This window comes from Pelodiscus sinensis, chromosome 1, assembly GCF_049634645.1.
Source record: "Pelodiscus sinensis isolate JC-2024 chromosome 1, ASM4963464v1, whole genome shotgun sequence".
NCBI classification, from domain to species: Eukaryota; Metazoa; Chordata; order Testudines; family Trionychidae; genus Pelodiscus; species Pelodiscus sinensis.
The window spans coordinates 22,907,829-22,921,830 of NC_134711.1; the positions used below are offsets into that span (position 1 = coordinate 22,907,829).

A 14,002-nucleotide genomic window follows, 5' to 3' on the forward strand; every position below is an offset into this window, starting at 1 on the left:
GCCTGGAGCAGCTCCCGGCCTGGCGGGGCTATTCCCAGAGCAGCCGCTCTCAAGCAGAAGCGAAAGCGGCCGCCCCAGGGAGAAGGCGGAGGGGAGCGCCGCGCCCCCGCCCCTCGCGGCCAAAGGGCCGGCCCCTTCAGGAGCCGAGCGCTGCTGCGATTCCGTCCCGCGCCTCCCCCCGCAGACAGGAGCCGGGGGGTGGCACCAGCGGAGGGGGCGATGCTGCTCCAGCTGAGCGCCGAGTTTGATCTCCAGAGTGACGTGGTCCCGTGGCTCTTGGCGCAAGGTCCGGCAGCGGCTCTAGGTAACGCTGATGCTCTGGGAGGCGCTTTCCGTCCTGCCCGCTCAGGCTCGGTTTTTGTAGGGTCGCCCCTCTCCCCCGGGAGCCAGATCTGTCTTGCACTCCGCTCAGCTGCGAGGCGGCGTTCCTCGCACGGGGCTCTGGCTCCTCAAGTGCCCATGTGTGTAGCTATCTGCCCCCTTAAACCTCCCCTCCGCTCGTTCTAAAACGGGGCACAACGCAAACCCGGGAGAGAGAGGTTTGGCACTGTGTGATGTTAATGTCCACGCGCGGTTAAAAGCGGGCTACAGTCTAATTTTTCATGAGTCAGCACCTTAGATGAGCGTATGGCAGTAATAACAACATACTGCTGCGTGGTGACAGTGTCAAAACATCCCAGGTGTTCGGTGTGTTTAAGCATGGGCCTAACTGAGTGAAGTAATAGAAATGTAGCCCTGTTAGTCTGGTGTAGCTGAAGCAAAATGCAGGACTATGTAGCGCTTTAAAGACTAACAAGATTGAAGTAGTGTCTTATTTGGGCATGCTGTGAACCACTGCCAAAACACATCTGGAAATACCTGTCTGCCTTGATGTGTGCTTTGGTTTTTCCCATTTGTATGCTGGTTGTGGCCAGCTGTGGGGAAGGCTGGGATTGATTTTCCTGCTTACTTGGGGAACCATGTGGGGTGCATTCACACCCTTGTGATCCACATTTACAAAAAAAGCACCCCACCCCCCAGAAATTCCTGCATATGGGCCTGAATGTCCACTTTAAAAGGGATGCAAAGTTATTTCATATGGTGTGAGTTTACATTTTAGATATTTATTTTTTAAATGGAGAAGCAGTGTGTTACATCTGTTATGGTAGGGAAGTGAAAATAGTTATGTTACAAACATGAGATGCAGACTGCACTTAAGGTGACATGAGAAGTGCTGTGAACTGCAGGAAGTAACCTATGTAGATTTAACTTCCTACAGAAAACTACTGTCATATATGCTAGACATTGTCCCTTTCTTTCACAAAACTTTTCTCTCAGTCCTCGAAACCAAACATCTGTTTAGAATACTTTCTCTGAGTTACCTCCTCTTTTAAAAACAAACATTTTTTTATCCATGTTGTAAGTGAATGCTAATTAAAATTTGATTAATTGTGAAATACCACAACAATGTGATTGCTAAATTATTCTGTTTGGTGGTGTGATAGTTAAGAAGTCATGAATAAACCCATTGGATTTTTAGCACTATGGTTCCTCCACTCCCATCCAGCCTCACCTGTGAAATACAGTAACTGGTTCATTTTGGGTTTTTTTTAAACTGCAAAAGACTGAGTTCAGAAAAGTAGAAAAATAGCATAAAAATAATTTTCTTGATAGAGACAGACACTAGTGTAGATACTAAGTTCTGAATGTCTATTTGGACACTTTTTGATAAGGTGCATAGTTGATTTTTTTTTAAAGTTATCTGTGTTTTGTTGCTCTTTAAAAGGGTATATATCAGTTTGATTTCACCCCAATCAAGCTTATCATAAACAAAGCTAAGTAGATGAGTTTCCATTATTTTAAAAATAAATTCCTTATCTTTCCTCTTACCCCAATATCTGTAGTTCAAAAGTATTCTATGCATGTTATATATTGTTATCTATCATTACATACTGAAATAATTGACTGTGATATGGATCTGACCCCTAGTGTGGACTTTGCACAGATATAGGCAGTGCACAGCTTTTTTAAAAAAAGCAAAAAACAAATATTTTAAAAAATAAGCCTTTCTGATGTCACTAGAGTTACTGTCTAGCATTTCAGTTTATGGTCAGCCTAGTGATTTTTCTGCCTTTCAGAAATATAGAAATTATATTTATGCATAGCCACCCACTGTATTGTAGCCAGCTAGTTAAACTATTAAACTACTTTGGGTTCAGTTCCTATTACTACAGTTTCAAGCTGAGTAGTTAACTTGTAAAATCTCACACACGTGTTTAACTTTATTCTCGTGACACAATTCGTATGAACCATGTTAAGCATCCATATAAGTTTTGTCAGTAGTGAAACTGAAATCACTGGATTTTGAACAAAAATATCTTTTATAATGCTGAACTTATTATACAAAAATATCTTGTATCATGCTGATCTCATGCTTTGTGCCCACAAACAGACTTTCTCTAGTTATAGGTCTTACTTTGTAGAAGCATTGTGTTTGTAAAACACTGGTCAGAGCTGAAGAAATTAAACTTTTTAAAATAAACACATGTTAATATTTAAATTTTCAACTGTTTTGAAGGAAATCTGTGCTTATTTTTGCTTAGTATAACCATGTGAGTGTTCAGGAGACAAGCAGCACTTCTTGCTATGAATTAAAACGGCTATATTTGAACAAAGTTTTCCTGGCTATTTGGAATCTGTTGGGGGTGGCTACCGGCTGCAAGGTCACAAACAGCCATCGGTATACAGGAAACTTAAAGCAAGTTTCAGAATTGCTTGAAAACTGATTTAATGGTCTTAAAAATCATTTTAATTTTGAGACGTTAAATCATTTTTTCATTTAGCACTAATTATAACACTGAAAATTAAAATATTTCAGAGGGTAGCTGTGTTAGTCTGTAACTTTAAAAACAGCAAATAGACTTGTGGCATCTGATAAAGTGGGCTTTGCCCACAAATGCTCATGATACTATAGCCAAATGCAGGACTATGTAGCACTTTAAAGAGTAACAAGATGGTTTATTAGATGATGAGCTTTCGTGGGCCAGACCCACTTCCTCAGATCAAATAGTGGAAGAAAATAGTCACAACCATATATACCAAAGGATACAATTAAAAAAATGAACACATATGAAAAGGACAAATCACATTTCAGAACAGAAGGCGGATGCGGGGGGGAGGGGGGAAGGAAGATAAGTGTCTGTGAGTTAATTATATTAGAGGTGGGGAAAGGTAGATGTCTGTGATATTCTTGTTAGTTTCTAAGGTGCCACTGGAATACTAGTTGTGATTAGAAATTCACGTTTTCTTCCTTGAAGATGTGAGAGTGTTATGCAGTCACTCTTGGAATGTCCAGTGATGTAGACATGGGGCATAGCTAGGATCAAGGAAAGAACTATATACTGAAAGCAGGTTGGTCTCAGGCAGGCTCTGATCATTAAGGGTATGTCTGCACTACATGGAAGATCGACTCTGCTATGGTCAATATTCTGGGGTTTGATTTAGTGGGTGTAGTATAGTCTCGCTAGATTGAACTCAAAGGGCACCCCCATTGGCACAGGTACTCCTATTCCTTGTGAGGTATAAGGGAAGACAACAGGAGAATTTGATCCCGTTGACCTTCCGTTGTGTGAACGGGGATTTAAGATACATCGACTCCAGCTACATCAGTTAGGTAGCTGGAGTTGCATATCTTACTTTGACTTTCCCATGTAGTTTAGACCAGGCCTAATTGTGTTAGCGCAAAACAGTATAAAAATACCTGACCATATGGAAGAGGTATACTCTTTACCTGCCTTATGTGATAACTATAAAGTAAATAGAGTCAAACCCAGCTAATAGCCTAACAAAAATCTTGAAAAAATTTTTCCATTCACACTTGCTGAGCCATATTGCTCTGACAGACTACGATACAGTGGTTAAAATGTAGCTATCAAATGTTTTTGTTGTGGACTACATTTCCTCTCTCAAATAACACCCAATGTGCAATGTAATAACCTCTTGACAACCACAGCCTCCAGAAAAGTGGCATAAGGAAAGCATGTCTTTTTATTGTCTTTAATATGATATGAGCTTTGTCTTTCTTGACGTACACTAATAACGATTTTTCCTGTTTGTTTGTTTGTTTTTTGTTTCGGGCTTCCCTGTTACCTGGTCCTTCTCTTTTCCCTTCATGTCCATCTTGGCTTTCTCATAATCTTCCCCTCCTCCACCCTCAGTCTCTTATCTATGCTTCCTTGACATATGGGATCATTACAAATGCTCTTGTGCTGCTTTGTTTCCAGGTACCCCAATGCAGTGGTTCTCAAACTAGGGTATCTGGAATGTATTTGGGTGGGAGGGCACAAAAAGATTTAGGGAGAAAAAACAGTTTACTGTGCACACTCAGAGTTGGGTGGCCCATGAGCAGTAGCTGCTGACTGGACACCAGCTGTGAAGGCAGTGCCGCTGCCAGCAGCAACACAGAGATGAGGGTGGCAATACTTATAAAGTATAAATACTTCCATGCCACCCTCACTTCTTCACTGCTGCTGCTGACAGTGCTGCCTTCAGAAGTTTTGCAAAGAGATGGTTGAATTCCATTACCATGACAATTAGAGCTGTTACATCAGGTATGGTTTTCATATGATTCAGTAAGTGAGTGGGGAATGTTCAGAAATTAAGCTCCATTTCCATAAGCTTTAAAACTCATTGCATCTCATTTGAAGTTTAATTTAGGATTAAATAGAACTCTGTGTACTACACTATTATCCTCAAGAAGAGAGGAATTTTTTGATGCACACAATGCTGAAGAAAGGCCTCCATTTAAGTGTTTTTACAGATGTAACACTAATACTAATTTGTATTAATCAGATAGTTCTACAATGATCAATCCAAACGAGTGTCTTATGCCTTTAAAATTTCTCATTTCAGACACTTTTGAGAAGAGTGCAGCAACACTGTACACAGTAAATGTTGAAAGAAATGGAAAAATTATTTATACATGGAAGGTAAGTGTGATGGGGCAGCGTAGCCGCACTGCAGCCCCCGCCGTGAATGCCCAGTTTTACTGCGCCGGGAGCAAGGTACCGGCATTGTGCCAGGTGCTCGCGGGCCACAGAATGTCTTGCAGCACAGCGGCTGAAACGCGGCTCGGACGCAACAGGGCAGGCGGAGCCATGCACATGATGTCAGAACCGTGTCACATCAGATGCCAGGGACGGTGGGAGATTTAAATGCTGCCTGGTGCTAAGAGAGGGAGGGGTTGTGGTGTGTGTCAGTGTGGGCGCACGCCAGCCAGGCCTCCGTGGAGCAACGGGAACCCGAGCCCAGTGGCAGAGCGGGGCAGCCGAGCCGCTAGAGGTCCAGGTAGGCCCCGGGCAGGGGCAGCAGGACCAGTGCAGGAGAGGAAGCAGCCCAGGGCAGGGCAGCAAGCACCCGCGGGCTGACGGGTTTCGGCAGGGACATTCCCCTCCCTTCTCTCCCCCGTCAGCTTGACCGGACCACAGAAGGTCCACATCATTAGGGCCCTGGGCTGGGGCCCGTGAGTGAGGGCGGGCCCGGGCCCCCCTCTCTCCCCTCACCCCCGGAGGAGGGAACACCTGGTGATAAATGAGGGAGATCGCTCGTAGATGGAGGGTGAGGGGGGGGTGCACTGAGGCACGGTGCAGTTAAAGGTATAGGCAGACTCGCTAACATAGCAACTCCAAGGCAAGACTATGGGGAAATGCAGGACCTTTTGATGGGGTCAGGGTAAAAACAATACAGCAAACCGACCAACCGGACTGGTCACAGTAAGTCTGTAGCATAGAAGTCTGTTCAAATATACCAGAAAGTAATAGTTCATCTAATTTAATCTAATACTTGCATTTTACATTTCTTTTAATTAGGCATTAAAACCAGTATTTTGATTGAATACAGGTTTTGGGTAACTTCAGGTTACTTACAAAATTGTTTTCTTTCCTTGGGGTAAGGCTGGAGAGACTGGGAGTGAAATCCTGGCTTCATTCAAGTCCATTGGAGTTTTGCCATTGATTTTACTGTGACCAGAATTTCATCCTGAACAAACATCCATTACTTAGACAAATTCCTCATAAACAGCAAATTCTTCCATCTTGAGAGCTGAGTTCCTCAAGGGAGGCAGAATCTACTGAATTCAAGCAGAGCTATTTCTCTTAAACATGGTTCTGTATAAGTGACATCTTTAAACTTTGTAATGGTAAAAATAGCCTCTTGATGCTATGCTTTGTGTAGTTTTAAACCCTACCTATAGTGGTCATGAATTATGAAGTATCTTTAACTTTTTGAGTATCCTTCTAGAGTTACCCTCACTTCGACTTCAATAGACTCCCTTTAGGGACCTGTTCTCCCTAGTGCATGTAAGGAAGAGAAAACACTCTATATGAAATCTTGTGGAGATTCAAGGAATTCAGAAGTTGGTTGGGGGCAATTCCTGCTCTGGAAGAATTTGGGTTCAGTTAGAAAAATCTAGTATCCACCTATATTCATGTGGAATTTAGGGAATCTGCTGGGAACACAGATTGCAGGGCAATGGACTTCCAGTGGAACTGCATTGCCAGGGATGCCCCTGCTTTTTCTTTGACTTGCTATATCCCGATAGCTGAGCTGAAAGCATGCAGAGCATCCAGCGGGGCTTCTAAAAAGAAGAGGGAAGGAGGAGGCTGAAGGAAAGCAGAATTCCTTTTTCTTCTGCATGCAGGACCTCATAGGGTATGTCTACACTACAGCACTAATTCGAACTAACTTAGTTCGAATTAGTTAATTCGAACTAAGCTAATTCGAACTAGTGCATCTAGACTTAAAAATTAGTTCGAATTAGCGTTTTGCTAATTCGAACTAGCATGTCCATACTGAGTGGACCCTGAACCGAGGTTAAGGCTGGCCGGAAGCAGTGCCGGCAGGGCATCAGATTAGGACTTAGAGCGTGGAGCTGCTGCCTCAGGCTAGCCGAGGGCTGTGCTTACAGGGACCTGACCCCCACCCCGGACAGACAGTTCTCAGGGGTTCCCCAATGCAAAGCAGTCCTGGCTTGGAGTGCCCTGAGTGCCCACACTTGGCACATCACAGCACTCGGCCATCAGCCCGGCTGCACTTGCTGCAGGCTGCCATCCGGAGGGGGGGGTCAATCAAGGGGCTTCAGGAGAGCTTCCACCCCAAGAAGCCCACAGAGCCACCCCAGTCCTCCCCGTCGGGGGCTCGTACCCCATTCCTCCCTCACCTCCTTCCACTTACCCCTCCCTAGCCCCCCTTCCTGATGTACAAAATAAAGGACACGTGTTCAAAAATAGAAACTCTCTTTATTGAACGAAACTCGGGGAAACTGGGAAAAGGAGGTGGGAGAGGGGAGGAGAGAGGGTGGGAGAGGGGAGGGCAACTAAAATGATCAGGGGTTTGGAACAGGTCCCATATGAAGAGAGGCTAAAGAGACTGGGACTTCTCAGTTTAGAAAAGAGGAGACTGAGGGGGGATATGATAGAGGTCTATAAAAGCATGAGTGGTGTGGAGAGGGTGCATAAAGAAAAGTTCTTCATTAGTTCCCATAATAGAAGGACTAAAGGACACCAAATGAAATGAATGGGTAGCAGGCTTCAAATTAATAACAGAAAGTTCTTCTTCACAAAGCAAATTATCAACCTGTGGAACTCCTTGCTGCAGGAGGCTGTGAAGGCTAGAACTAGAACAGAGTTTAAAGAGAAGTTAGATAAAGTCATGGAGGCTGGGTCCATGGAGCGGTACTAGCCAGGGGGTAGAAATGGTGATCCTGGCCTCTGTTTGTGGAAGGCTGGAGATGGATGGCACGAGACAAATGGCTTGGTCATTGTTTCGGTCCATCCCCTCCAGGGTACCTAGTGTTGGCCTCTGTCAGCAGACAGGCTACTGGGCTAACTGGACCTTTGGTCTGACCCAGTACGGACAATCCAAGCGCAGGGCTCAGGGTTGGGGGTCTCAGTGGACCACCTTGATTTTCATGCAAACCTGCTCCCCGGTGGCCAGGCTGGCAGCTATCCTGCCTTAGACAGCCACTTTCTTGTGCCTAGTGCGGAGGTTGTGGATGAGGTCCACGATCTCCGCACTAGACCAGGCGGACGCCCGCCTCTTTCGGACCCAGGCAGGCTCCCGGGAGCCGCCAGCCTGGTCCCGGAAAGAGGCTGAGGGCTGGATGGCAGCGGGTGGCTGGCTCGAGCCGTGCAGGTTCTGCTGGCTGGGTGCTGGCAGGCTTGCACCTGGCATGGCCACCGTAGCCAGCCTGTGCCCCTTTAAGGGCTCCGGGGCCGGAAGGGGGGCAGAAGAGTTTCCCTGGTAGTGCCCAGAGTGGCCACCAGGGAAAGCTGGGGAGGGCTAGCCTCCCACTAGTTCGAATTAAGTTGCTACACAGCCCTTAATTCGAACTAACTAATTCAAACTAGGCTTAGTCCTCGTAAAATGAGTTTTACCTAGTTCGAAGTAAGCGCTCCGCTAGTTCGAATTAAGTTCGAGCTAGCGGAGCGCTAGTGTAGCGCCTATCAAAGTTAATTCGAACTAACGTCTGTTAGTTCGAATTAACTTTGTAGTGTAGACATACCCATGGAGAGTTATGGTGCTTTTATGCATCACCTGGCAGTATTAGCAAGGCTCCTTTTTGTCTTGTCTTGTCTTCTTTGTTTTTAGTATTTTAGTTTCATGAGATCAGATTCTTGCATTTCACAAAAATCCATAAATATTTTATTCTGAACTATGCAAAGTTCATTTGCGCAGCTGTTGACAGCAAATCTGGTCTCCACAGACTTGAGGAGGCCACTTTTTGTTCATAAGGGGGAAAGTGCCTTTTTTCTAGCATGTATGGAATCTTTCACTAAGCATTCCAGGACTGCAGATTGGGCAGTCTCATCACTTCATATGGCAGTCAGGCTCTTGAGTAACAGTAGCAGGATTCACTGAGCTTGCTCAGCATGTTTGCCTTCCCATCTCCAGCTACAGGTTGAGTCTTTTTAGTTCAGCACCTTTGGGACCTTGCCAGTGATGAACTACACGGGAGGTCAAAATTGTCTAGCAGCGTTACCAAAACTTTCACTACTTACTGGGCTTTTAGAAGACATTTAGGGGTAATTTAGAGCTAAATAACAACACAGAACATTGAGAGTGAGGACTGTAAACAAACTGTATGGGACCATGGGAAACTTATGGATGTTGCTGGACCAGGGATTCTGAGACTAGAGAAGTTCAACTTGTAGTTATATTTCCTAGGGCTGAAGTACGGTAAACTCTGCAGGTTGTGTAATTCCAGGTGATGATAGCGGGGTGGAAGGGATATCCTGAAAATTGAGTGTAGCAGAGTGAAGAATACTTTTACATGAGGTTTCCACTTCCTAAACTGCTCTATCCTGATGAACATGTTTTTTGTTAATACCCTTGTCTCGCCAAAGTAGGCTGATCTTTCTCCTGGATAGGTCAGTCTCTCAGGGCTCATCTAGACTACACTAAAGTGTCAAAAGGAGATATGTAAATTCCCGCAGAATTTGCATATCTTTTTCTGATCTCACTTTCGAAAGTAGAGCTTTCGAAAGTGAAAATAATCAAGATGCATTTTTTCGGCACCTCCCTTTTTTGAAAAGCCGCATAAACCTCATTTTTTGAGGAAAAGCGGCTTTTTGGAAAAGGGGGGTGTAGAGATTTCAACTCCCCCTACAGTGTCGCCCGTCATTGATTTTGGGGAATTGGCTCCAACGGCGGTGGCGCTATTCTATTCGGGTCTCTGTCCTCCGACAGTGCCCACACAGCCTGGGCTTTACCCCTTCCGGGGTAAGTTCGGGGCGTCCAAGCGCGGACGGAATAGTCTGGTGCCCGCTTGTTTCATGCCCTTATCGTCGCCCCCTGTGATGCACTTTTCTCGCCGATCCCCGGCGACACATGTCCGAAACGCCCCTTAGTCACTCTCTCGGACGTTTCCTTCTTAGCTACTCCAGGAGAGGGAGAGGAAAGAGGGGGGCCCGGGCCCACCCTCACTCCTGGGCCCCAGCGCAGGGCCCTAAAGGACGTGGACCGGTTTTGGTCCGGGTCTGGCTGACAGGGGCATCTGGCTGAAACCTGCCAATATGCAGGGTTCTTATATGACCCTGCTCTGGGCTACTTCCTCTCCGTTCCGGCTCCCCTCCCCTGCTGCTGGCTTGCCCAGTGATCGTCGCTCCAGAAGGCCTTCTGGACCCCGTTGCTCCTTGGGTGTCTGCAATGTCCTGCCTTCCACGGCTGCGTGTTCGTGCCCTCGCCTGTCTTCCGGGGTCGAAGGCTCCGATCTCCGGCATTTGTCTTTCCGCCGCATCCCCCTCCCCTACACAGCTCGGGGGCAGCGTTTAAAACTCCCGCTGCGCCCGGTGCCGAAGGGGGACATCATGCTGACGTCACTGGATAGCTCCGCCCCTCCCGCAGCGTCCGTGCCGTTGGCCACTGCACCTGAGGCTGCCAGCTGGTCTGTGGCACACGTACACCCGGCACAATGCCGGTGCGCGCCTCCCCGCCGCCCGAATAAGGTGCTTGACGCGGGGCTTTAGTGCGGGGTTGTGGGGCCCCGTCACAGGGGGGTTGCAGGAAAAAATGCATCTTTATTACTTTCACTTTCGAAGCTCTGCTTTTGAAAGTGAGATCGGAAGAAGATATGCAAATTCCACAGGAATTTGCATATCCTCTTTTGAATCTTCCACATAGTCTAGATGAGCCCCTACAGAACCAGCAACTGGAGCCTTGCACAGTTGGGAAGGCCACAGGTATGTTTTGTTTGAGTTTTACAATTTAAAACATATTACTGGAGTGAATAGTATTCCTTGGAATATTGTCACCACTGGACAAATTTGAGGGCTGGTCGTATGTTGTATTTTTTTTTTTTTAAAGTATGCATCCTTTGAGTTGTCTGTATGAGACAAACAAATATAGTGTCTAGCATTCTGTGGGATCCATGCAAGCCTTAATGCCCAGATAGATTCCTATTGAAGTCAGTGAGACTACATGCAGGATTGTGTCCTTCCATGCTGGTGTGTTTGCATGATGGGGGGGGGGGGGGGGGGGTCTGAATGATCTCAGATCCTTGTGTAATCTAATTTTTTTCCTCCAGGAGTTGAAATTATATGCAAAAAGTATAAATTCCATCCTGCACATAAAACACTGTTTGCATCAAATTGCCAAAGCTTATGCTATGTCTAAACTATGGAGCTTTTCCAGGGAACGCGTCTGCTCTTCCGACATTCTTTGTGGAAGAGCAGACACGCTCTTTCAGAAGCTCTGTCTTCCTCATGCCACGAGGAAGAAGGGCTCTTCTGAAAGAGGAGGTTTTTCCGAAATTTGACCCAGTGTAGATGGGCCAAATTTCAGAGAAGCCTCTTCCGACAAAACTATCGGAAAAAGTACACAAATTGCTGAGTGCAATTTGCGTACCTTTTTCCGATAAAAAGCGGCAGTGTAGACATCGCCTTAGGAAATTTGTAAGCCTTAAATTGAAAGTCTGGCTTCACTGAAGGCAACTGGAGTTCTTGCCATTGACCTTAATGGAGGCAGGATTTGACCTGAGGTGATTGTTTTTGTTTTGAAGTAACTTATTTGATTGACTAATAAAGTAGGTTCAGCAATACTTTTGTTGTTCTCTTATGTATGACAAAACATTTCCACCTTGCTGATGTTTGCAGGACTCTTTTCTTTTTGTACAGGAAAGGGCAAGATCTTGAATTTGTAAGTTAGCCACACATACAGTATAGTTTAGATAAAGTCCCATTTTTTACCTACTTTAAAACTATTGCAAACTGGTGATGAATATCTTCTGAATTATGAGTGGGTTTTTTCATGTTTCTACTCTGTAACTAATGCACAAAAATTATATTGAAAAACTTTCTTAATTTTATTCAAGATCAGTAGATACGTATTACCCAGAATCTGCAGGTTTCCTCGTTCCTCCCTATATTTACTAGACGACTTACCTGGCATTTCTCGGGTTCTTAACTCTAAGTTTTGTTTGTTTTGTTTTTTATTCATATACATCATTGTTTTGGGATGGCACTGGGGATGAGGGGTTCGTAGGCTGCCCCAGGAAGAGAGGACTATTCCTGCCTTCTCTCATCATAGCAGCTTGGGACTAGGTGAGAAGCACCTCTTCTTAGCTCCCACAGCTGCAATGGGCACAGTCAGGGGAAGAGTGCATGTCCCCTGGCTGGGAGACAGACAGACACACAGGCGCTACGTCTACACTGGCCCCATAAAATGGAAGAGGCATGCAAAGCAGGTAAGTCAGAACAGGGAAATCCGCGGGGGATTTAAATATCCCCCGCGGATTTAAATAAACATGGCCGCCGCTTTTTTTCTGGCTTGGGGAAAAGCCGGAAAAGAGCGTCTAGACTTTCAGGTAGGAATAAGAGATCCTCCGGGAAAGGGCTTTATTCCGGAGGATCGCGCCAGTCTAGACGCTCTTTTCCGGCTTTTCCCCAAGCCGGAAAAAAAGCGGCGGCCATGTTTATTTAAATCCGCGGGGGATATTTAAATCCCCCGCGGATTTCCCTGTTCTGACTTACCTGCTTTGCATGCCTCTTCCGTTTTATGGGGCCAGTGTAGACGTAGCCAGGCAGACAGACACACAAACAGATAAACTCTTTGAAATATAGTAGATAGTTGTCCCTTTCTCCACCCCTGCCCAAGGAAATTTAGACTGATTTTTTTTTTAATATAATCACTGTAAACTATATACAATCAGTGAGCCATCATTTTTGTGAGACACACTTAAACATGTGAGTCTTTCTTGCTGGCTCTCTACCAGCAGTTAACTTCAACACTTGACAAAGCATTTCATGTTCATACTGACATTGTCAGTAGCCTGATGCTCAAATAAGTATGTAAACTAAACTGAGCTATTCTGGCGTCTGTCCCATTAAACACAAATAGAAAAAAAATCTGTATCTGCCAAGTGGGGAAAGACCAAACATATTGGCTGTATCTACACTGGCACCCTTTTCCGTAAAAGGGATGCTAATTAGACACTTCGGAATTGCAAATTCCGCTGGGGATTTAAATATCCCCCGCGGCATTTGCATGAACATGGCTGCCGCTTTTTTCCGGCTCGGGGTTTTGCCAGAGAAAAGCGCCAGTCTAGATGGGATCTTGCGGAAAATAAGCCCTTTTCCAGAAGATCCCTTATTCCTACTTTCAAGTTATTTTTTATAAATTTGAAAGATAAAAGTAAAAAAAAAAAAAAAAAAAAAGCAGGAAAAATGATTTTTTGTAAAATGCTGGAATTTTTTTAAACTGACAAAAGAAAGGGTTTAAGTACATATAAGGGCCTGATCATGCATTTTCTTAGCTTTTTATCCATGCTACCACAAACTAAGTTTTCAACAACAAAACTCTTCTGTGCTTCTATGTCATTGGGGGAAGGGAGGAAGCACGTGCTTAAGTTCCACTGAATTACAGTGATTCAAGTGCTCTCCTGAGCAGGACCAACTGAAAGACCTTAATGACTTCAGTCGGAGCAGGAGCAATATTCTCGTCTTTTCTGTGCTTTTTTTTTTTTTTATTTTATTTTTTTTTTTAAGCAAAGAGTATTTCATAAACACTGGAATCATAGCTGTAATAATCAATTAAGTTCCACATCAAGCCTCTCTTATGCTGGCGTTGTTACCAGGTGCATTTACAGGATTCCTACTTGGCTTTTCAGGGCAGAAGTGTTTACCTTGTGACCAATAAGGGTTTTTTTCTTCTAACCCTTGTGACAACTGTATATGTCATAAAAAACAGAAGTCACATTTTTTTCTAATCTTGATATTATTTTAGTAAAAGCTTGAATACAAGGTCCACCTTCCTGCTTCCACTGATTTTTCCCCCCCTCCACACACACACACAATGGCTGTGTCTACATTGGCACCCCTTTCCGTACAATGTATGAGATATATGTATTACAATAATACATTAGTTTAAGTTTATACACAAAACTGCCTGATGAAATAAGTCTGTTTCTTAATCTGGAAGAGACTACAGTGAACAAACAGGCACACACAAACCCTGAAATGCATGTGAATCT

The 14,002-nt window shown here is 44.9% G+C and overlaps 1 protein-coding gene across 5 annotated transcripts in view; it reads left to right on the forward strand.

Annotated features, from left to right (window-relative positions):
* The first annotated feature begins 6 nt into the window (after window positions 1-6).
* GSAP (gamma-secretase activating protein) overlaps window positions 7-14,002 on the forward strand; it is a 151,539-nt gene continuing 137,543 nt past the window's right edge. For all 5 annotated transcript variants that reach the window (XR_012903342.1, XR_012903339.1, XM_075926733.1 and 2 more), the window contains exons 1-2: window positions 7-304; window positions 4,891-4,967. Coding sequence is in view for 3 of the 5 variants with exons in the window: in XM_075926733.1 (XP_075782848.1) it covers window positions 220-304; window positions 4,891-4,967 (162 nt within the window). In the remaining 2 variants the exon portion in view is untranslated. The remainder of the gene's footprint in view (window positions 305-4,890; window positions 4,968-14,002) is intronic.